The sequence below is a fragment of the Diaphorina citri genome, unplaced genomic scaffold, assembly GCF_000475195.1.
Source record: "Diaphorina citri unplaced genomic scaffold, Diaci psyllid genome assembly version 1.1 scaffold354, whole genome shotgun sequence".
Taxonomy (NCBI): domain Eukaryota; kingdom Metazoa; phylum Arthropoda; class Insecta; order Hemiptera; family Psyllidae; genus Diaphorina; species Diaphorina citri.
Genome location: NW_007377789.1, coordinates 4,942 through 28,667, shown reverse-complemented (window position 1 = coordinate 28,667; position 23,726 = coordinate 4,942). Strand labels below are relative to the sequence as shown.

Sequence of the window (23,726 nt, the reverse complement as noted above, 5' to 3'; positions counted from 1 at the left end):
GAAATTCAAATTAAAAAAAAAAAAAAAAAAAAGTGGTGGGCTTGAGGAATACTTATATTTCCGTCTCCATCTTTAGACCAAGATCGCGAGAGACTTGTTTACTCTAGGAGAGAGATGTTTAGGTTTACTCTACGAAGTCACTTCAAGTCCAGCGCTCGTAGAGGTGACATGTTTATGAATTTATTTGAAATCGAACCACCAACCTCAGGATCTAAAACAGCTGAGCTTCCGAGATCGGATGGATGTACAGTGTGCCCTTACCTCCTAATAAAGCCTCCACCTTCACATCTCTTCCTCGCTTCAGTTCCCGATGGGAACAACAGCTCTGGCCTATACAGTATATCAACTAGAAGGGACAGTTCTGATTGGACTAGCGGCTTCAGTTGATCCTCCAATAGTAACACTATGTCCTGGAGTCCTTCGATGATACTCCGGTCCAGCCTCATTAGCTAGAAACAAATCGAACAAGTCAGAAAAAAAGAATCGATCAAAATCAACTGATGAATTATATTTGTGGTAAAGCAGAGCCTTTACGACTTATGTGGTCATCACAGCGTTATTAAGTGCTTCTTTTGCAATCAATTTCCATTTTTCACTAATCTTTTTACACTGGTAATGACACCAATGGTCGTTACTCGATCAAAGTAGCTACTCATTTGTCCTCACGAGGCTGAGTGCATCTCGAATTTTAAACCTAGAGCCAAAAAAAACTCAGACCACGCCGGGATTTGAACCCAGGACTTCCGGTTACCGCTGTACAAGACTTACCTGGGATTGGGATCTCTCCATTTTAGGAGACTTGGCCGCCTGTAGCCATCTACTAGTTTGTCTGGACAGCAGAGTGGTTTTATTGAACATGGCTGAGACTTGGCTTTCCAAATCAGAAGGAATTGCTATCGATCTGCCCTTGGCTGAAACAAAACCAACAAAGGAGGTTTTTTGAATAGTTCTTTTGGATAGGTGTTTTATTTGGGTTATTCCTAGTGAGGAAAACACATACTAAATGGTAGAAGTGCTATATCTATATCGTGAGTTTGGAAAGAAAAGCTGATTTTTGAAATTTTAATTTTGTTCTAAACTATAACTTTGTTCTTTCCTCTTTTAAAAATAAAATATTACCAAGGCTATAAGACCGAAATAAAAAAGACAATGTATTTAATTGCACCATAAACAGAACTCGTAAAAGGTGACTTTTGCTAGTTTTGTACCTCCTGAAAAATTTGCAAGCTTATTTGCGTACCCAAAGAGCCCACTCTGAACCTAAAAGTTGGGTGTAGGGGGGCAAACCTAAAAGTTGGGATAACCTTACCTATTTCCGTCAAGGTTCGTATACAATTCTCCACATACAATCGTTGCGAAGCACTGAGCCATGTGCATTGAGATACTTTATACGCGGCTTGAAGTAACTGAATGAATATGGGCTGACGAGACTGTAAGGAAGCATATGATTAGATTGGAATTATTAGACGAATACAAGAAGGCCCTTTTGTTTTCTTTGTAGTCTTAGGGAAGTTCTAAGCTTATCCCAATGCCGAATTTGGGGTTTTCGATATTTTAAGCATGGCAGATCACGAAAAGATGTTTTGCTCTTTAATCAATTTTAAGGATTTTGTCCTCTCTATAATTTAAACATCCCGCGTCAACAATTAATTAAGAATGAACACAATACTTCCAATTTAGATGGTGAGTATTTAGATTTTTTTTTTTTTTTTTTTTGTAAAGTTTGCTCAAGATAAAATTGCTTGTGCTTAAGATAATACAGCGTCGGAAAGTTTCTCAGCTTCAGCGAAGTTTTCCCCCTCGATTGAAATATTTCTCACAACATCCTTACATTCGCGAAAAATTCCCAAGGTTTTCATTCTCAGAACATCGACATATTTCATCAAACTACCCCGTCCAACACTCACCTCCTGCATAACCATATCCTGACATTTCCTTATGAACTGGTCTTCCGCTTTGACTATGGTCTGGAAGAACTTTAAATACTGCACATGACGGCCGTGGGTTTCAATACAATGGACGAAATGCTGTATGACCTTCTCATTGACTTCGTTGCACAGGTTGGAATTGTCCTGGAATACACTGCACACGGTCTGGGCTTCCCGAATCTAAAAGAGGAGATATTATTAAGAAAAGGATGTATTCTAAAAACATAAAATAATTAAGGACATTGTTTCTTCCTTTTTAATCACATTTGTAAATTTAAATGTTTAATATACCAATTTATATGTATTGACTTTTTATTATAAAAACATACATTGATAGAAGAAGGGCGTACGTTTTTTCAAAACGTAAAAAAGGACTGCCCTTGGAATAATCCTAATTTATTTGTCAAAATTGGTTCAAACCTTTGAAAAATAAAAGTTAGTCACTTTTGACAATATTCACCTTACCATTTTTCCAGGAAAGAATGTCAAAAACGTCAAAGCTGTTTTTCTCAAAACATAGTTTTCGGACTTACGCCCTGCTTCCATCAATGGCCTCAATTGCAGTTAACTCTACTTACACCAGGATTTAGAAACAGATCCAAATGTTTGTGCAGAAGGACCTGGTTCTGCTGGTTGCCCAGACAGAAGTTCTGCAGAAACTGATGGGCCAATCTCATCAACTCGTTCATCCGGATGTCTTCCTTCATATCGTAGGGGACTTGTAGCAGATCCAGTACTATAGTGTGAACGCCCACGTTACGAAGTAGTCGCTGTTCGTGTTTCCTAGGTTTGACCGGGGACAGAGGTGTGGCGCGGGAGATACAGAGCTTGTTCATTCGGATGAGAATCTAGTGGGGAACAACAAGATTTAATCAAAGTATTGATGAGAATATAATAATTCATCTGTTTGAACCAGCCTTAGTGGAGAGGTTAGCGCGGTGGACTTCGAGTCTGAAGGTTGGCGATTCGAGATTTCAAGTCCAAGTTCATAAAATGTATCTAGATGTAGAATTGCGAAACGACAGTTGTAACAAGAATTTGAAGTATTGCTATCACAATTAAAAGCATCCTCCTTTTAATTTGTCCTTCTTTGAAACAATTGTACTTTTTTCTGAGAAAATTCTCAACCTCTTAAACCAGGTCAATCGACTTCAGAACTGGTTTCATTCAAGCGGGTTGCTCTAAAATTTCCAATTAATAAGGAAGCCTGTTATTTTCTCCGAAATATCTCCAATGTCCCTCAAATTAAAAAACATTTCTCACCTGTTGTATTTTCTTGTATTCCTCTGCTTGATCAGCATGTATGGGAGGTCCTATATCCAGATCTATTGCAGATCCTTGCTTCTCCATATTACTCAGCTCTTTCCTGATTATTTTCTCAGCTCCATCCCCACCACCTAGAAAATTAAAACAAAATATATGTCAATAAGTATCTTCTCTTTAGTCCTTGTATGAGCCCCTTCATATTTTCTTAATACCATGATAATTTTTTCCTGCCATGCTGGTGTCGTTTGCGCGCGAACTATTTTTCTCTGTGCACTCGATACCTACCAAAACAATCGTTACGGTCATCACCTTTTTCGACCCAACCTGTCTGTGCTGATTGCCGTACCGATTTGCCTCGCGGTCGCCAAATTACGCCGCGATCCATTGCCAGTTCAACCTGTTTTCTGCCGATAACCTGAGTGCCGTGAGTGTTCACAAACCCTATCGCCGTTCCACATCGTATCTCCGAACAAAACCCAAGTTTTATCAAGGTAAGACACCACAAATTCCTTTGTGCCGTTCCAGTCCTTTGAGGTGGTCAGCCTTCAGCTGTCCATAACCCTAGGGACTACACAGTCCTATTCGAGTAATATAAAGAAGCACTATGTATCTATTTTTCCACTTTTTTTCATCAAAGGACCACGAAAAATAACCATGATTCATGACTGCAATGTTCTCCGTTCTTTCTTCTCTTCATCTCCTTCCTTTATTATTACAATAGTAATAAAAAGGTATAAGGGACGGACTATTGTATTCGCTTCGGTGTCTGTCACTCGCTCGCTCGGTTGGTCGGTCGGTCGGTCGGTCGGTCTGTCTGTCCCCATAGAAGGACTTATCCAAACCTGGTCGACCTATATATCAAATTAAAGGTCTAAATTAAGTAGGTACATAGGTATTCTTTAACCACGATCGAATAAACTACGGGCTAAATAATTCCCGGAGGGACGGACCCTGCTTGTTTCTTTTATTGCAACTTTTCCGAATTTTATCTGGGGTCGGCGTTACCCTCCTATATCCTACCTCTTCACACCCTCATATCTAAAGCCTCTTCCCTTCTCTCTCAAGTCTTCCTAAACGTTATCTCTATCAAGCGTTGTACAAGAGCGTATAACAACATCCGAAACATGACAATAACAAACTTTAAATTCAGACGAAAAACACGAGATACGAACAGTGTAGGTGGTTCGAAAATTGGGAATTTAATTTTTTAACGCTTAACGTGACGAATTCGTTTGATTTGATAGGCCAAAATTTGTTTCAATCTGACTTGAGCGTGAGAATTTTTGTTTATAAAATGGGCTGTTAGTCTAAAAATCTTACCTCAGGAATACAATCAGGATGGGACACCATTGCCACAATATCATCCAATGGCAGCAGACTATGGCACTTGATTTCTGTGTAGACGTTTTTACCCATCGTACAACAGGCGAGTAATTTGACTAGTTCTATATGATACCTGCAAATCAGAACCATAAGCAATTACAATAAAAGTAAAGATTATATCCCATATAGGACGAACAAAGTGACTTCTAAGTATAACTTGCCGATTTGCATTTTATTCGTTTCGCTATAACTTCGAACCGGCTAGTACGATTTTGGTAAAATTTGGCCAACATTTTTAACACATAAAGTAAATTTGTTCATTAAATTTTGGGCAAGAACAGACCTTTTGGGTCCTAAATGATTTCCAAAGTTCACTAAACTACTGGTTTATATTAAGCTCATTTACTCAGTTTCATATAAAGGGGAAAATTACATACCTTGGGTAGGATCGAACCCGTCGGCAAGGAATATAAAATTAACGCGAGAAGGCATGCCTACCTACCTGGGATATGTGCGACCAATTTATGCATGACCGGTTTCAGAGTAGGATAGTTAATAGCCGGGACTAGAATCTGAGTTTAAACTTAGTTTTTTTGCCAGCCTAGTTAGGTTAGTTGGTAGTGCTTCTTTGAAAATTTCTATTGAAAATATCCTCTTCCACTATTCCATCTCAGATCTTTGTTTTTATATTTAATTTATTATTTTACAATGTTTCTTTACCTGCATCATCGTCATCTTCAGCTCCAGCCTTGCTGTGTTTCTTGCCATGCTCCTCTCCGTTCTTAGACTTGTACACCCACAGTTCTGACTTCTCCACTGACTGTCTTAGGACGTCGAGATCCGATTTGATTTGCTTGTACGATTCTACATCCGCGTCTGACACTAACAGTTGAACCTGAAATCATTACAAGTTGGATTGTTTTGCTTCTTGCAGAGAGAAACAATCAATAAGATATGATATTGATGAGCTTTCCAAACATTATTCTTACCGTTTCTATTATTACTGGATACTAGGTATTTGTGTTTTTCTACTCCGACTCGAGTTTCGCCTATCTTACAGGCGCCTATCCTGTCTTCCTTCTCTCTTCGATTTCGGGACGATAAGACCATAGCAGTTACAGTTCCCTTTGTCAAACCTCTTAAAAAAAAAACTTAGTTTTAGTTAAACTGATTCCTTGATGGATGCGTTTTAACCCAAAGTTTAGAATCAATCAATCGGATTGCTCAATCTGATGACAACTTAAATCATGTTTAAATTCAGATTGTTGACCTGGCCAACTGACCATAAGTTGACCAGAGGAGAAGGAAATAAAGATACATATCTAGACAGGTAGAGAGATTTTTGAATAGGTGGGTGGAAGGAATGGGAAGAAAAAGAGAGGGTGGAAGAGCTCCTCCAGGAAAACCCTGTCACTTAAAAGAAAGCCTGTATAAAAAATAAAACTAATAATAAGGAACTGTTTAGGGTTGATTGAGAGGCTGACGAAAAACGCCGACCCTGTCTGTACATGGGAAAAGGCAAAGAAAAAGAGACTGTGAAACCGCCCGTTTTATTGAAACGTCTACTAGGTATTTACCTCAACGGACTACTTTCATCCATGCGCGTTCGCTGGTTTTGCATCATGGCTATGAATTGTTGGAACGAAGATTTGTCATTGTAGAACACAAGCACATCTTCTCCAGCGTTAACAAGCTAACAAAAATCAAAATCAAAACGCATTACAAAACACAACACGCGAACACGTTAGCGAGGAGAAACACACAAACAAAACTAGAGGGATAGAGTTAAAATTGGGTATGTGCACGGATTTATGTCTTGAAAAAAAAAATAATAATAATAATAATAATAAATAATAAACCATTATAAAAAGATTGATGATCAGAGTAGATGAGAATTATTAGTGAAGGAGGCACTAATCCTCAAAAGTCGTGAAAAGGCTCTGCTACCTATACCACAAAGAATTATTGATTTTATACCCAAGATTTTACCCCAAATGATCGGGTAAGATTTGGGTAACGTTTGGATATTACCCGATTAATTTTTCATGAAGTCCTAAAAAAAACATTCCGTGATCCTCGTAAAATTCGTGCACATACCAAAGAAGGCTTAATCAAACAACTCAAAAATAGGTAAGGGTCAAAATACTCGAAGTATCAATTTCTCAAAGGCAACAATGTAGATACTTACAAGCGATTGTGTACATAATATACATAATTATGTTCAGATTGTTTTATGCTTAAATTCTATTGACAGGGGACTGTAAAAAAGGCCAATTAATTAGAAAATTTTACATGATGAGCATAATATCGATATTGGTACCCCTGGAAAGCTCTTGGAGTTTTGATAGTAAATTTATACAATGGCTTTCCTAGTATATCAAGAGGGACTATTCAAGACAAAAATATTTATCTTTTTATTAATATATTCATTGCTTATCCATATGAAGCAAGCCTATTCCACAGTTAGGCTTCAAAGGACTAGATTAGGATCGTAAAAAATCAAACCTACTAAAATCTGCACAAGGGAAAAAAATGCAGATTTCAATGTTGCAGTCAATACAATACTTCAAATGATCAGTAAAAATAAATAACAATCATGAATGAAATATATGAAAGCCAGAAAACATGTATTTGATGAATGAGGCTCATCAAATCTCAATTTCAACTCGCATGTAAATTACAAAGAAAAAACGTCAACTCTTAACATATCGATGCCTTTGAATGAAAACCTTGAAATGAAGACCAAAGGCTGGTTAGGGTTAGCTGTTCTCCTCCCTGTTTATAGTCCCACAGCCAGACGCTAGTCTTCTCTCTGTTTAACGACCCCTAGCCAGAATAAGATATGATATTGATGAGCTGTCCAAAGTTTGGGTTACCAAAACGACACAGCATACTCTCAGACAGAATTGTTACAGTATTATTCCTCCTATCCTGTCCTGCTTCTTTCTTCGATTTCGTGACGATTAGACGTCCCTCTATCAAACCTCCGTTGTTACAGGTCCCGTGTTCAGACGAGGACGGTGATTTTCGTTAGCCTCTCAATCAGCCCTAGGGTGATCAACTAATCACTTTTGGGCTGACATTTGGTTTTGGATACAGTAAATGTCTCCCAGCCAGACAATACGAATACAAATCCCTTTATCAATAATAAAGCAATCAGCCCTAGGGTGATCAACTAATCACTTTTGGGCTGACATTTGGTTTTGGATACAGTAAATGTCTCCCAGCCAGACAATACGAACACAAGTCCCTTTATCAATAACAAAAAAGTAAGGAATGTATTGCATGTATTATTTTCCTTAGGGAAGATTCCACTTGAGTGGGATAAGTCAAAGAAGATTTTCCTAAGGGAAGACTCTCACCTGTTTGAAAGCCTGCAGGACTTCCTGTCTCTGACTGAAGTGTCGGAATAGCAGATGTAACGCCCCAGATACCAGGGCTGGATAATCATGCATAGCGAGGTGAAGTAACACTCGGAGAAATGTGCGCCCGCCATGCCCGTCTAGATCTAGAGCTTCACATTCCGTGCTGAAATTAATAAACCACGTAAACAATTAGCCTCTCAAAGCCCAGTGTCCCAGATATTTCCTTTTGTAGTCTCAAAAGTCAGTGTAAATGTGTACCTTGTAGTCATAAAGACCCAGTTTTCAATATTTTGGACACTCGTTTTAACGTGGTCAAAATTTTGGACATTGGGCCTACAAGCTTGGCTCTACAGAGCATACAATAATGAAACAAAGTACCGTCTACTGATTTAATGAAGAGAAATTTGAGAAGCCCTAGGTCACCCGTTCGATTCCCGCCCAGGGCGAACTTTATCCTGAACAGATAATACGTTCTCAGAAAGGCTGGCTTTATTCTATCCTGTCTTCCTCTTTTCAATTTCGGGAAGATAAGGCCTTCCTTCTTAGTTCCTTTTATCAAATCTCGCAAAAATAATAATAATAATAATAATTAAAAAACTGAGAAAACAATTTTCATTTTCACCAGAGCTCCTTACCTATTTCCGAAGATTCCCTCGGCTTGTGTCCCGATAAGCTCCAGGTCGATGGTTCGATTCCCGATGGAAACAGTCTCGTTCGAGGTGAACTTTTCAGTCTCGTCAAATTCTTGTTTGAAAATACACAGCAAACAACTGATTCGGTAGTCTAATCGTACGTCAAGGATGAACTGAAAAAGAAATTCACACAAAGATGGTGGATTTTTCATACGTGAGAACGGTTTATCACCTTGGTCTGATGATGATACTGTGAGGTTTATCGAAAGCTCACCAAATAAACACATTTTTTGCTGTAACTTTTTTGATTTTCTTATTGTATAAAAAGAAAATCGCATCGAAGATTGAAAACAGCAAACGCGTAACGCGTCAAGAAGTTTTTTCAACTTAAATAGATTGCTCAAAAAAATTACTTGGAACCTTACTTAATTTTAATTTTGTTCAACTTTAGTTGTATTTCGGAAACGGAAATGATTTCTTTTTGGAAATTGAACTCTATATCTTCGATGGTTGGGAATGCGCCATCTTGGATTTCCAATGGTTTATCACAGGCGCTACCACGCCACCTAGTGGTTGAATTAATTTCCGGATTTTCTTTTAAAAAAGGGGAAATCGCCTGAACAACTTTCTTGTTTATGGTTGCTGAAAAACTTTCTTATATTTGTAATTTTTTTATTAGCATCAATTAGGTATACAATATAATATTGCAAGGGTAAATACATGAAAGGAAAGGATTTTCTGACCAATTTCCTTTTTTTAGGTGAGCTTACTTGTAATATTTCTATGATTTTCAACTTAGTGTCCATGACTAGAGGGTATCCTTCTTTGCTAAGTAGTTTGGTTTTGTTCTGTACACTGGAGGGTTCGTTGGGGCCAATACCAGAGGCTCCTAACGTTAGACCTGTCACTACGGCTCCCATGTCCCCTATAGACCGGAGAACACCGCCTTCAGCTGGAAAAATAAAATGAATCAATAAAATAAAAATATTGATCGATAGTTAGACATTTTCGTTCAAAATTTGACATTAAATAAGTTTGTTCAAAAATTAGCAGCAATAGGCAATAGCAAAATTAAGAAGAAATCAAAAGGTTACTACAGATAATTTTCGCAGATATGCTCACTTTTGAAGGTATTTTTTGCAGATGTGCTGACTTTTACAAGTTTTTGCAGAGCCCAAAAAAGTGGCCCAAAATCCGTTTCGAAGGATTTTAGCTAGTTTTGGAGTATTTTGGTTCCCTATGACTGGAAGTATTTCACATGCCGATTCCGGTAAATTACAATGGCTTCTTTATTTGTCTTTGCCACAATGCCACACGATAGCGACAAATTTGTGCATAAAAAACGAAAGTAAAAGAGAGAGCTAATGAAATACGTGTAAAGCAATGCCTTTGTTAGTTAGTTAGTTAGTTAGGAAATAGGAAGCAAAATAAATTGGCAGTTTTAATGGCCAATAAAATTAATTAAATTATTACAAATCAGCCAAGTCAGTGCGAATGACAGAAGAGTTAATAAAAACTACAACATCAAAGAAGCTATATTACTTTTATAATATCTGAGAAGTAATGAAGATAATACAACTAGTAATGGCTGAGGTCACAGTTTGAGTTTAAACTCCGTTTAAATTTAACTCTAGGATAGGCAACATGATTGATTGATTTCAAAAAATTTCACCAATTAGATTACGTCTTAATCCAAGAGTTTGACTTAAACGGAGTTGAAACTCTGATGATGGCCATAATAAGGTTAGTGCTAACAATAATAGAACAATTAGAAAATTACTGCTCTTAGCAATGCATTAATGTGACAGTAGGTCTACATGTGACAATTACATTCTAAAATGGTGACCAAAACATCCAAAATGAAAACGTGCATTACACAACTTTGGTTACTATCCTGGTTAGATTCTGGTTAAGTTTTGGCTAGATTTGGTTAGGTTAGGATGTGTTAGAGACAGGTAGGGTTAGGTCAGAATTGAGATAGGTAAGGTTAATCCAGGGTTATTATAGGTAAGGTTGGGCCAGGGCGAAAATGGGTAAAAATTGAGTTAGAGGTAAGGTTTAGGGTTAGGATAGGTCCTCCTCCAACAGCGAAGACGAAATCCGTGTCTTACAATTAGAACAAAATGCAAAAACTTACAATGAATTTCACCTGTAGGAATTTTTCCTTTAATATAGTCATCGTCCGAAATGCAGTCCAAAATACTCAACAGGGTTTTCGTCAGTCGAAGCAGGTCACTAAAACTATAAAATCCAAAGTAGATCAAGTCCCGGGCTAGCTTGACAACCTGAAATCAGTAAAAAGTTCTAATCCATGACTTCTCCAGAAAATTTCCGTTATTCCAGACCAAAGTTCCGCTATTTAGGGCTATACAGGGAAAAAGCTCAAAAGGAACCAGCACTTCTCACGACTTTACTTTTAGTCACAGGTCGCTCAAATTTTGCAGACAGCTTCCATAATTTATGAAGATCAAAAGTGTCCGCGGGCCGGACCTCGAGAAATGTACGGTTCGGCCGCTATTTAACGCCAAATCTTTGAAAAAGCTTAAAAAGAGTTCGCAATGCTCAGTTGCTCAGACCTTTAGATTTCAGCTCCAACTTCTTATTATGAGAATTTAAAAAAACACAAATACCTAGTATCCAGTAATAATAGAAACGGTAAGAATAATGTTAATACATAGGATGTCTAATATAAACCTAACAAATAATCGAGCTTTCCAAAGTTTGGGTTACCAAAACGACACAGCATACTCTCAGACAGAATTGTTACAGTATTATTACTCCTATCCTGTCCTGCTTCTTTCTTCGATTTCGTGACGATTAGACGTCCCTCTATCAAACCTCCGTTGTTACAGGCCCCGTGTTCAGACGAGGACGGCGATTTTCGTTAGCCTTAATGAAATGGTTGAACTGAAGCGTTGCCTAACAGCCTCCTTGTTGGGATCAGGAGTTCTATTTGTATCATAGCTGAAACAAATAATAGACTTAATTAGGGAAACCTCATATAAACGTGGTTCTAATTAGGAGAATAGTGGATTAGTGGATGAAAAATACCTTGTGAGAAATATCATACACACAAGTTACATATCATACACCAAAGTGTAATTTTAAATCGACCAAAAGATTTTTTACTCCCTGTTCTTCTTGTTTAGTTCATTTCTGTTAATAGATTAAGGCCACTGAAGACTCTTTCTGTATTATGTTATATGTTCTATAAAAATACCTAATAAGTCTAATAACTACATATTTTTTAGGGTTTCGGAATGAAATGGTTGAACTGAAGCGTTGCCTAACAGCCTCCTTGTTGGGATCAGGAGTTCTATTTGTATCATAGCTGAAACAAATAATAGGCTTAATTAGGGCGACCAACCTCGGTTTGGATCATTAAAAACTCCCTTTATGGGTGGTTAAAAATTCTACCATTAGTGAAATCTCTCATTAAGTCATTGGTGAAAAACATCACTAGTGATTATTTTCCATTACTTACTCATTGATAGACATCTTGGAAGGTATCTCAGACCACAGTCTGGCATACTTGACAGGCGTCACAGGTTCCTGGGGATCTCTATCTACATGTAAATGTAACATGAGACGACAGAAGGATGCTCGGAGCTCGTACGGAACATTCTCATCCGCCATACATCTAGAACATAAAGTCTAAAATTAAACACTGTAAGCGCTAGGCCGCGGGTTCGATTCCCACCCAGGGCGGATTTTATCCTGATGGGATAATGTACGTTCTCGGAACGGCTGGCTTTCTTCTATCCTGTCTTTCTTCTCTCTTCGATTTCGGGACGATAAGACCATAGCAGTTACAGTTCCCTCTGTCAAACCTCTTAAATAAAAAGAAATAAAGTAGGGGTTCTCCTTTATTGTATCTTTTTGTAATTATTGTATTATGTAATGTAAGGATTGAAAAAATACAGGGATAGGATTTGGAATAGGAAGATGTATGTTTTATTGTAAGCAGAGAACTGAGAACAGACCAAAGAATGATGGAATCGAACTGGAAAGTATTTTCCCAATTGTTAATCTCGTTGCTAAGCAACATTGTTACTGGGTGGTTGTTGTTTTCAATACTGTGTGTATAAAAAGACACCACACCTACCAAATCGCTAACCGTGTCCTTAATTATTTGTTAAAACAACAAACCTTAACAGAAACGGGTAATGAAATAGTCTTTAGTAGACATTTAGATAAAAGAGGGGGAAAAGTAATCAAACTTACCAACAAAAACAATACCGCCAAACCGAGAGAAGGAAGACAGGATAGGAGAAAGCCAGCCGTTCCGAGAACGAACATTATCCCATCAGGATAAAATCCGCCCACGGCGGGAATCGAGGTTCATGTTGGAATGCTATATTAAAGTGTCAAGGTTCCTAATATATTAGAGTTCCGGAACCCAGTCACTCGATTGGGCTTCTGACCCCCAGTTTTCCTGTTATACTTACGCCGACCCTATTCAAATAGGAAAAGGCTAGGAAGAAGACTTACTTTCGTATCAGGTCTATGTCAAGATGGATAAGGTGTTCATGTTGGAATGCTATATTAAAGTGTCAAGGTTCCTAATATATTAGAGTTCCGGAACCCAGTCACTCGATTGGGCTTCCGACCCCTAGTTTTTCTCAGTTATACTTACTTACGCCGACCCTATTCAAATAGGAAAAGGCTAGGAAGAAGACTTACTTTCGTATCAAGTCTATGTCGAGATGAGGCGACAGATTATTCAAGGCAAGGTATTGTCTATTCAAACACATATTGGAGAACAAGTTCAGCTGATGTCGATAGTAATCCAGAAGGGCAATATCATGCTTAATCCCAAGCTTAGCGTTACGAGATAACGCTACGAGAAGCTTGGAATATTTCCTCTGGTTCCACAATAGAACTACTTCCTCTGTGGGTTCTTTGTGGTTGATTTCTCCGTTCATGAGAAGTTCGTTCGTTGGGCTTGCATTGGTGGATGGTTTTGTCATTCTGAAAGACAAGTGGGCAGTTAGGTTTTTAGACAATTGGGACTTCTTTGTGGTTGATTTCTCCGTTCATGAGAAGTTCGTTCGTTGGGCTTGCATTGGTGGATGGTTTTGTCATTCTGAAAGACAAGTGGACAGTTAGGTTTTTAGACAATTGGGAGTCAATAAAAATCCTCTAGGTAAAACGGTGATAACGACATTTTAAGTTATAAGTGTCTAGTATTTATTTTACAAAGTCTTAAAAAGTACAGAGTCATTCAATATTACTCATTCGAACTTTACTGTCCGAACTCAACACTAAAGTAGTGGTGGCCAAAGGAAATTTGGGACATGAAAAATGAATCTTCACAGCTTTCAATATCCCCTCCATAAATAAGTCCCCGAAGAATTTTTCATCATTTTCAGCTCTTCCATTTTAGAGAGCGGCAGCCGTTCAAAAAGGAATTTCAGAGAGAAAAAGTTCCAAAGGTTTCTCACCCAGTTTCAATAAGAATATCTGCATTTCTCGAGCTCAGCACACTTTTACATATCAGCTCCTGGGTAATGGCAATTGCTTTCTTGTTGGAAATACACAGGTCCGATAGATAATCTAAGAATCTCGACTGCCAGCTGTGCATATTCTTTCTGACGAGGCCTACGAATGTTTCTATTTCCGCTGCCGTGATGTGTTTCTCCAGCAGTTTTCTGTTGTTGTGAAGCAGAGCAGTTATTGTGTCTTCGGCTAGGATGTCGTAGCCGATTTGCTTTTGCATGAATCCGAAGTGCTTGGCTATGTATTCCTAGAACAGATCGAAACCAAGAGATTAATTAACATTTCACCATTTCAGAATATTATTTAGTCAAGTGAAGTCAAGTGAACTTATTCTCTTGTTATTTTAGTATTAATTAGTACTTGACATGGTATCCCGTTTCCAAAGTTTATTTAACATTTCAGAGTTAAGGAAAGCTGCAAGAATATGTAGAACTGGAAGGATAGAGAGGAATAGAAGTGGCAAGAAAAAGACCAAAGAAGCATTGAAAAAAAAAAGTTTGAATGAAAATGTAAGCAAAAAGGTGTTTATTTGTTTAATTGCGGAATAGCAAGCATGTAATTACTTACCCCGAAGTGAAACCTCATACGGTTCCAAGGTAACTTCATAAAATAAAGTTCACAAACCTGATTTTTCCTATAGTCCTGCTGACTGAGTCTCAATATTCGATAGCACAGTCGAAACATATACTTGTACGGGGCGTTCTTGGGATCATTCAACTCTTCAATCCTAAGGAAAGGACCTTCTCCTTCCACTATTTCCAGGAACGGGGCTTGCAATATTTTGAACAGCTGCTTCAGGATGTACTGTTCTCGGAGCAACTTCTGGCGGTCCCTGTTGAAACACACAACAGCAAAGCTGAACTTATCAATAATAGAGAACTCTACTCGCTATGTGAACAAAACAAATAATAATGGAGCTTGAAATGAAAAGGATAGAGTTAAAATAATTCAAAATAAGGCATAATAATTAATAAAGAAATCTACTACTAATGTAAAAAAGAAGAAAAAAAAATAACAAAAAACAATAAGGTCTACAGCAGAAAAGCTTGTAAGCTGAAGGATGAATAAAATGCATGTGAGAGAACAATATCCCTCCAATATTTAAAGGATATGCTAAGGTCTACAGCAGAAAAGCTTGTAAGCTGAAGGATGAATAAAATGCATGTGAGAGAACAATATCCCTCCAATATTTAAAGGATATGAAGTAGTTCAATGTAATTTAAGTAGAGAACGAAGGTATTGTTATTAATGAAAGGGTTATCTAAGAAAAGGTAAGAAGTACAAAAGGTGGTATAAGTGAAAAAGCACAAATTATTACAAGAGATGTTGTATCTCATGTCCTAGATGTTGGCGAGATAATTACCTGTTGGGATTGACGACACTAAGCTCCAAGGCTTCAGATTTGTTTTGTTCATTTTCCAGCCCGGCAATGAAGTAAACAATGTCTTGTAACAAACTGGTAACAGCCCTGAAACATAAAAGAATGATACCATAGAACAACCATCGCTTATAAATACGTACGAGTAAATCGTACTGCAATTTTATCTTGCACAGATACAAGAGAAACACAACGGAAGTTATTGTAGTAGACCGATGCAATTAACTTAAATTTAAATATATCTAAGACCAATTCAACAAAACAATTCAAGTAAACTTTATGGAACACAGTTTTCGTAAATAAGAGAAACCAAAGTTTGCAGAGATTTTACTTTGGCTAGGTATTGGGACATATTTACTATGACCAAGATTTGGCACATGGGTCTGTTCTGTAGGTTAAAACCCGTTCTTGTAAAAGTGACTCCAATATTTGTCCCCCTTAAAAGTCTTCCTGAATCGTCAAGATCCAAATTACCTTCAAATTAATCCAAATTACCTTCTTTCATTCTGTGAAATGGATCCGTTTTCCAGTTTGGAAGAGTTAGCTGCCAGAACTTTACACGCATCGTTGGCGAAATCCAAATCCCTCACTTCTGTGGGAGATACGGGAATGAGTGCGAATGCTTCTTTGTCTTCCTTGAGGGGGGCACAGCCCACCTGTAAGGGAGAGAAAAACATGGTTAATAGTTAACTTAAAATATAATAAGGTCCTCGGAGAATCTGAGCGCCCTGGGGTTTAAGACCACTAACAATCCTACCACAGTAATACAGGTATTATGCCTATTTCACGGACACAGAAAAAGTGTATTTTATTATCGGACCTAATTTTGATTCCACCAAGGAGATATGAATTTTCAACTTCAACACCCTGGCTACCAAAGCATATTCTATGGTGTTTACCCACAGACCCCCATGTATGAAACCTTGAAGGTACACTTCCCTTAAATGAGAGACATCTCTTTAATTCTTGGATTTTTTTTTATATAAAAAATGGAAAAATTTCGTTCAGATGCCTTCTTTCAGATAACCATTGAAATACTTAAGTGGCCGTGGCAGCAAGTGTGTTCGCGCAATTACGCCCTAAGAGGACAAAATCAAGGGAATCCGGGAAAAAACATGATAAAATACACCTAAAGTAAGTATTAAGTACTTGCCTTGGACATAACAGGTTTCTCCTCATCCTTGTCAATAGGTATCGACGTGCTATGTACCCAAGTGTTCGTACACAGATGATGTAGTCTCACATATGAAGACTGCGGTACCAAACTATCGGCCCGGGTAAGTGTAGTTGGATCCAGCTCAAACAGTGACGAGATTTCATTAGGATGAGGCACCGACACCAAATGATAGACGGACCCCCCGTGATGGTCTGCAAGAGAAACTTCCCCCGCTGATTATTTTATGAGGAACTTACATGCACTTAATACAATGATAGAATAAAGAAGTAATAGGCCTTCTAGCATTATATCATGTTACTTGACAAACTATCCCGCCTAGAAAAACTTACATGCACTTAGCAGACAGACCCAGTTGACATAATACTATGTGAGGAGGCTGTAACAGAGAATAGTTAGAATGGATTATCACAAGACATCTAGGGTAAAAAAAAAAAATCCTATACCAAGAGTACCAGAACAGAGAACAGCCTAAAAACAGGATCCAATGTATGAAAGGCTCATAAAAATAAGGAAAAACTCCACAATGAAGTATCATAGGCTGTATATTAAACTACTTCATCATAATATTCATAATATTGGTGGCAAGAAACTCTGCCCGTGTAGGTATACAAGAGCAATGTTTCCAATACCAATATTAAATCCCCTAAAAAACAATTAAAGTCAATAACATTGAAATTTATTACATCTGCAAATATCAAGCCAAAGGTAAAAAGGTGTCTACCTGGAATTTAGCCAAAAATAATTCCTAATGAGAGGATAGCCTTGTGAAACAAAATGACCACCTGTTACACCCAAGTTTAAATAAGTAGGTACTTTGTAGTTTGATAACTTTTTTAGTGATAAGAACACAGCTTCATTCAACTATTGTTAATTCTTATTTATTTTTTGATAACACCAACTATTTTTGATACCTACCTAAACTGAAAGTAGGTACATAATGTTTGATTTCTAAAGCCTGTGATCTCAGTAATTATTTGACTAGGTAACTACTTTAAATGGAAGGTATCAAGAAATGTTTATCTTCCAATTGAGCTTAATAACTCCAATTAAGCCCACACAATAGAAATTGTGTTGCCAAGCCCTAGTTTAAGGAGTGTTTAGGAACAATTATCTATCAACAATTTTATTATCGAGTTTGTTCAAGCAACAGTGATAGGATCCAGAGTTCTAGATGAAGGCCAATTAAAGCCCGACAATAGATGAAAAAATCTTCAATACACAATTGTTAATCACACCTGTTGGATGTCTGATATTGTGACCAACATCCTAGGCAAAAATGGCCTTTGGATTCCAAAGTCCATCGGACAATTAGGTATTTGTATAAAAACCTCTGGATTATTGAAATTGAACCAACAAGAAGTGTCTTACCAGTGAGCTTAAACTTTGTAGGAACTGAGAACATTGGATAAGTTCTATTTCACAAAATTTCTAGTCTAAAATATTCTTCATGTTCCAAACTACCTATCAAAAGTAATGAAATTTCTTGTGAGCTATGAATGGAGTCAATGGAGATTATTCTGTTATCTAGGTGCTGGGATTTATCAACTGATGGGAACATTATTCAACCAATGAAGTCATTTGTTTACATTATCATTATTTTTCAATTGGTTAATTTATATTGCCATAATGAACCCTGCAGGATTAGGATTAATAGAAATAATGGTGACAGAGACTGTAACCTCTTATCAAAAGTAAAAGATAATGAAGGTCAACTAGCAACTGAGTAAATGAATGATTTCTGCTTACGTGAGCGTAGGTGAAATATCCAGATCTTCTAACCATACAGACAACTGTAATCCATTAGGACATCTTTACAGAAACACTAGAAAAGTGGAAACTGGAGGAAAATGGAAAAATAAAAATGTTTTTTTTGAATAAAAATAAAAGATAAGATAACCATTAAAAATAATGAAATCCCAAGAGCAGCGTTGCCAGATGTCGATGATGGAGTTACCGTACATGACTGAGAAATAGCCGTACAATTTTTTGATTTTAATAAAATATTTTTCCCGCGACAAAATCCAAAATATCCAACGTGTATTTTAAAGAAGCAAATTATTTATTTTAAAAAAATATCTCCTAAAAACTACCCCCAAAAATATGATCCGGCCGGTCCAAGAATACCAAGTTGAAAATAAAATGGAGAAATCAGAGTGTTGGCACCGTACGTACGGTAATTTTCATACAGATGGTAGAAATCTGGCAACGCTGGTTTAGTTGTCAATCTGGCAACATCCATACACTTAATACCGTACACACTGTATTATCGTACGAGGCCTTTACCGTAGACCGTAGATCCTTATCCTTACCTAGATATTTTCGTACACCCAAAATATAGGGTAGGTACGTACCTATTCAAATTTTAGCACTTTAGCAAAGCAGAGTTTGTTCATCTTCTCTTGGGTCGGTACTAAGCGAGGTTCGATGGACTCGATGGTCGGTTCTCCGTTGTGGACGCCTACTTAGGTTCTTGTGATTTGTCGTTTGTCCACGCTTCACAAAATAATAATAATAATAATAATCTAGGTATGTACCTATTTTAAATTAGGTACTGTAGATAGGCACCTACAGCCTTTTCATGATTATTTTATGGAGTGGGAGTGCGTCAAATATCATCACTTCTACAAATCTCTCCGGTGGTGTAGTGGTCAAGGCGCTCGCCTGGTAAACAGGAGGGCGTGGGTTCAATCCCAGCCGAAGTATGGAATTTTATCCTCAATATGATTTCAGAATTTGACCCAATAATAGTAATAGTCGTCCCTATCTCACCACAAAATAGCAGTTTCAGAAAACTAGTGAATTGTAAGCTTATAAATAGAATATACCCTGTTTGTATCCAGTTATACAAAAGAGAATGTGATACTGCCTACAAAATAGAGACCTAATTAACTGTATAACATTAACAAGAATCTCCAGTTACCTCTGAGCTTTGATCTCATCTGGTCCATAGTTTCATCGGTGTCAATTTCAGCAGCCAAATAATGCCCTGTTGCCAAGTGCTTGAATCTGAACAGACAATTCCAATGTCCCGCCCCTCCCCTGCACGGATCATGTTGAACTACCTGGGGGGTGAGAAAACATTTCATTTCATATTTTCTGATTGGATACTATTTTAATGACGTATTTAAAAAAAAAGCAGGGTCAGTTATAATGTAGAGATGCCACTCGAGTAGCATATTCCACGAAAGTATGAAACAATAAAAGTTCCAAGTGTAAAAGTGATAATACATAATAAATTTACACAAAGTAGGGTACTTTTGTTTACAAGATAGCTACCCTACAATAGTGATTTTCCATTAGTCCATACTTTCGTGGAGCAGGCTATTGGCGGATTTTTGGTGTTACTGATGAGCATATTTAGCATGGCCAGGTTCGACCTTCGGTTGTATGGCTGTCTAGTAAACACACAGATACTTCTACTTGTCCGCGGGACGAGTAAGTCGCATTTAGACTGAAGGATTAATTTTCGAGTAAATTTGGATAATTTTTTGAAGGTTTACTTTTGGATTATGAATTCTGCTTACCTCTATCTCCCACAGAGCTTTGCTACTGGTGGCAGAAGTAGCCGATGTGCGTCCCGTGGTACGAAGAAACACATGCTGTTTCTTCTTATACTCGTCCATAGTGAGGAACTTCTCCTGTTCTGCGTGAAACAGCCTCACCACGTCCCCACCCTTGAGGATCTCTTCCTGGTTTTCCCGATGTTCCATGAACAGGGTCACTTTCCACGAGGTACTTGAGTTTACTACGTTCACCTGGATAAGGAATCAAGGATCATAATACGATCAGACCTTTCAAATAACGACACTTTTGGTAGCGAAGTATTGGGATGCACCAGGGGAAATGAAAACAACAGATCTTTAAAAAGTTCCTAATTTTTATAAATTTATAGTACATATTTCTGGACATGGTCTTCACTTGACTGGAGTGGATTATGGACTGTCCCCTATCTGATAGACGTTAAAAAAACAAGACTATAGATAAAAGGACAGACGAGTTGATATAATTCGACCACTACTATGGCCATCTTCAGAACAACTCTGTTCTGAAGTTGCAGCTGCAGTTGAACAACAGAACAACAGTTGTATTGTACTTGACCATTATCTCAAACTAAACAAAATAAATTTATAGATAAAAAGTTATGTCTTTTTCCCGTCATTTTCTAAAAATTAGCGAGCCTAGTTAGCTTGGAAGGTAGCGCACCTGCCTTGTAAGCGCTAGGTTGTGGGCTCGATTCCCACCCGGGAGAATTTTATCCTATACAGATAAGATTCGTTCTCGGAACGGCTGGATTCTCTTATCCTATTAATGTCCTTTGCTCCCTTCGATTTTGGGACGATAAGAGCAGTCCAGCAGTTTATAAAATTATTCAAGTACTCACCTCTTTACATCCAGGATTATCGGGCAGCTCATAGTTGGCAGCCACATGCAGGACTTGCTGTCCCGCATTGACAGGGTTCATGATGACCTTGTCCCCCACCACCACATTGTCCCCGGTAGACCTCAGCTTATAGAACGGCAGGATGTAGAACCAGGAGCCCTCGTTACCATTGGCGTCCAGATAGACGCGCATGGCATTCTTCTCTAACAGCGCCGGCAGGCGTTTGTTCACCGTGAGGAATTTGTTTGATTTCAAGTGAAGGAGCTGAGGGGGAAAGAAGCGAAAATGGAAATTTTTTTGTTACATATGACATCCCATTGCACAGAGTCTATCGTTTAAGCCAGTGCACAGGGTCTATCGTATTTTAGAGACCATCTCTTAAGTGGCATACTACGGGAAGGGCATGCTATGACACAGACCTCATGAGTCTAAACACAGGATCTATCGTGATTTTAACCCTTACCTGTACCACACTCCCATATTGCACGACCATTCCCAAGAGTTTCTTGTTTTCAGACTCATTCTGCTTCTTCTCAATTTCTGCAGCATGCTGAAATAAGAAAACAATCCTGATTTCAACAGTTTATCACACAAGATTTGAGGATTCGACTATACCTATGTAATAATGCTTAAGCCTACTGTTTGGGTAAAAGGATTCTATTTGTCATTCAAGCAGTAAATCCGCTATTTTATCTCTCTTTTGCTCTCTCTCCCTCTCTTATGAGGGGGAGGAAATTCCCTCCTCCTGGTGAATGGTTTGAAAAAATCGTTTGGTATTTATAGTGCTCAGTACCTACATGTTTTTTTTTTTTTTTTTTTTTTTTTTTTGAAAAAACTGTTTGTTTTTTTTAGTTCTCATTTCCCTCTTTTTTTTTTTTTTTTTTTTTTTTTTTTTTTTCACTGATCAAATTACCTACTCTCAGGTAGGTGGTACCCATTGGTTTCGTATTTTCATTTCTAATGTGGGTTGTAATAATAATTGTTATTATGCCAATTTTAATGTACATTTTCAATGTTAAGTGTGTTAGATAGGTATGTATTTCAACTCACGTGTAATCGCTTCAGAAGGACTGCATCTGTGGTGGAACTGGCACTTTGTTTGGCAGCTTTCCAAAACTGTTTCTGTGCGGAATATCTGTTCATCGGGCATATTTTGAACAGGCAATCTGGAAGAAAACAAAAAATCCATTAAAATTCGATTTGTTTTGGCAATTGTTGACAGGTTATAAACGAATAATATACATATAGGAACATATTGCAAAAAAAAAAGCATGCTTGGTAAATATTCAGCGATATTACATACAACAATAGCCACAACAACTAAGTTGGAGCATTGGACTCATAAATAATCCTTGTTTCCCCCTTGTACCTACCTACATTTTATTTTTTCCCAAAGCCAGACCTGTATAGATTTTACACAGCTACTTTTACACAATACCACTTTTATCGTTAGGTAATAGGTATTTTCCCCCAATGTAAAAATACCTACCTAATAAAAACAGTTGTATTAACAGATTAAATATTTACATGACCTAGTTTTGTGAATTTCTAGACTGCTAACTTAATCAATATAAGCCCATCCCTTCCATATAATCCCAATACAGGAGCTAATTCTTTATTTAAGCTAATCTATTGTTTACAATGAAAGAATGTTTTGATCTGGGCCCTATTCCACGAATGACTCTGGATTATCCACTCCACAATTTTTACTTCACATGCAGAAAGAATCTCATATCTACCATTAAATTAATCAATGTTTTCTGAAGAGTTTATACTGTTATCTTTTCAAAAGGTCATGATTTATGGGCATTCAAAAGAGCTACAATTCTTACCTCTGAACTTTTTTGGTGCATTTGCCAAGTCTCCAGCATCTGGACATACCACAGTTCTGTCATCTACAAGACTGTGGGAGAGAAGAGTATTAGAGGCAGATATTAAAAATAAGTAGGTAAAAATTTACTGTCTAAAATATCATCTTGGACCTTGGTTTAACATGTGTTATACTTACTAAAGAATTAAAAGGTTCTACCTATAATAAATATGAAAATGCAACCAAAACAGGGCTGAAAATAGTTCAATGGCATTAAGTTAATTCTTCTTATATGCGTTTTGAAGACCATTTGAGATTAAACTATTGAGGTCAAGTGAAAGTGAGTTACGTACATATTCATGTGTTCTTATGGTCTTTTATTGTTTCTCAAACCAGTCAAAAACTATAACCTAAGGGTGTGAGGGGACATGGGATAGTGGGACATATTAAAAGAAACATCAAACTTACCCAAGGGTACTGAGGAAACCACATACATTGCCTTCTGCAAATAGGGACACAATGTCTCCTAGATGGAGAAAACTAGCCGAGCCTATCATATCATTCATGCTTGAGATTTGTTTCAAACTGTGTGCATGGAAATGAACTGATACCCAGTTGACATAATACTATGTGAGGAGGCTGTAACAGAGAATAGTTAGAATGGATTATCACAAGACATCTAGGGTGTTCAGTTTCCATGATAGAAATTTTATCCAAATAGGTATCTTTCATACTGAGAACTGAGGTTTCTCATCTGTGGAAGTACTATACTATGGCTACACCTACAAAATATGCCTAGGCAATAGGTACCTTACCTATTGCCTAGGCATTAAAACATAATAAAACACTTACCCAATCATTCCTCAATCCTCATCATGAACATGAATGCAATAATAACGAAAAATATTTGTGGTGTTTGAAACTTCAACTTTCATTCATCATACATGTAAGAGGCCATTGACAATAA

At 37.5% G+C, this 23,726-nt stretch overlaps 1 protein-coding gene across 1 annotated transcript in view; it reads right to left on the bottom strand.

The window, feature by feature from the left end:
• The window catches only part of LOC103507937 (inositol 1,4,5-trisphosphate receptor), a 45,680-nt gene extending 22,284 nt beyond the window's left edge, over positions 1-23,396 (bottom strand). Inside the window, exons 1-27 of the mRNA XM_026822669.1 lie at positions 23,228-23,396; positions 22,782-22,852; positions 22,000-22,115; positions 21,413-21,499; positions 20,950-21,213; positions 20,093-20,323; positions 19,489-19,630; positions 16,545-16,759; positions 15,887-16,047; positions 15,377-15,481; positions 14,638-14,845; positions 13,959-14,260; positions 13,198-13,485; positions 11,999-12,154; positions 11,735-11,845; positions 11,439-11,478; positions 10,652-10,799; positions 9,285-9,466; positions 8,518-8,687; positions 7,880-8,045; positions 5,238-5,412; positions 3,192-3,325; positions 2,507-2,776; positions 1,761-2,108; positions 1,310-1,430; positions 769-911; positions 262-449 (exon numbers count right to left, since the gene is read on the bottom strand). Coding sequence (XP_026678470.1) covers positions 262-449; positions 769-911; positions 1,310-1,430; positions 1,761-2,108; positions 2,507-2,776; positions 3,192-3,325; positions 5,238-5,412; positions 7,880-8,045; positions 8,518-8,687; positions 9,285-9,466; positions 10,652-10,799; positions 11,439-11,478; positions 11,735-11,845; positions 11,999-12,154; positions 13,198-13,485; positions 13,959-14,260; positions 14,638-14,845; positions 15,377-15,481; positions 15,887-16,047; positions 16,545-16,759; positions 19,489-19,630; positions 20,093-20,323; positions 20,950-21,213; positions 21,413-21,499; positions 22,000-22,115; positions 22,782-22,852; positions 23,228-23,325 — 4,640 coding nt within the window. The 5' untranslated portion in view covers positions 23,326-23,396. The remainder of the gene's footprint in view (positions 1-261; positions 450-768; positions 912-1,309; positions 1,431-1,760; positions 2,109-2,506; positions 2,777-3,191; positions 3,326-5,237; positions 5,413-7,879; positions 8,046-8,517; positions 8,688-9,284; positions 9,467-10,651; positions 10,800-11,438; positions 11,479-11,734; positions 11,846-11,998; positions 12,155-13,197; positions 13,486-13,958; positions 14,261-14,637; positions 14,846-15,376; positions 15,482-15,886; positions 16,048-16,544; positions 16,760-19,488; positions 19,631-20,092; positions 20,324-20,949; positions 21,214-21,412; positions 21,500-21,999; positions 22,116-22,781; positions 22,853-23,227) is intronic.
• Positions 23,397-23,726: the final 330 nt, after the last annotated feature.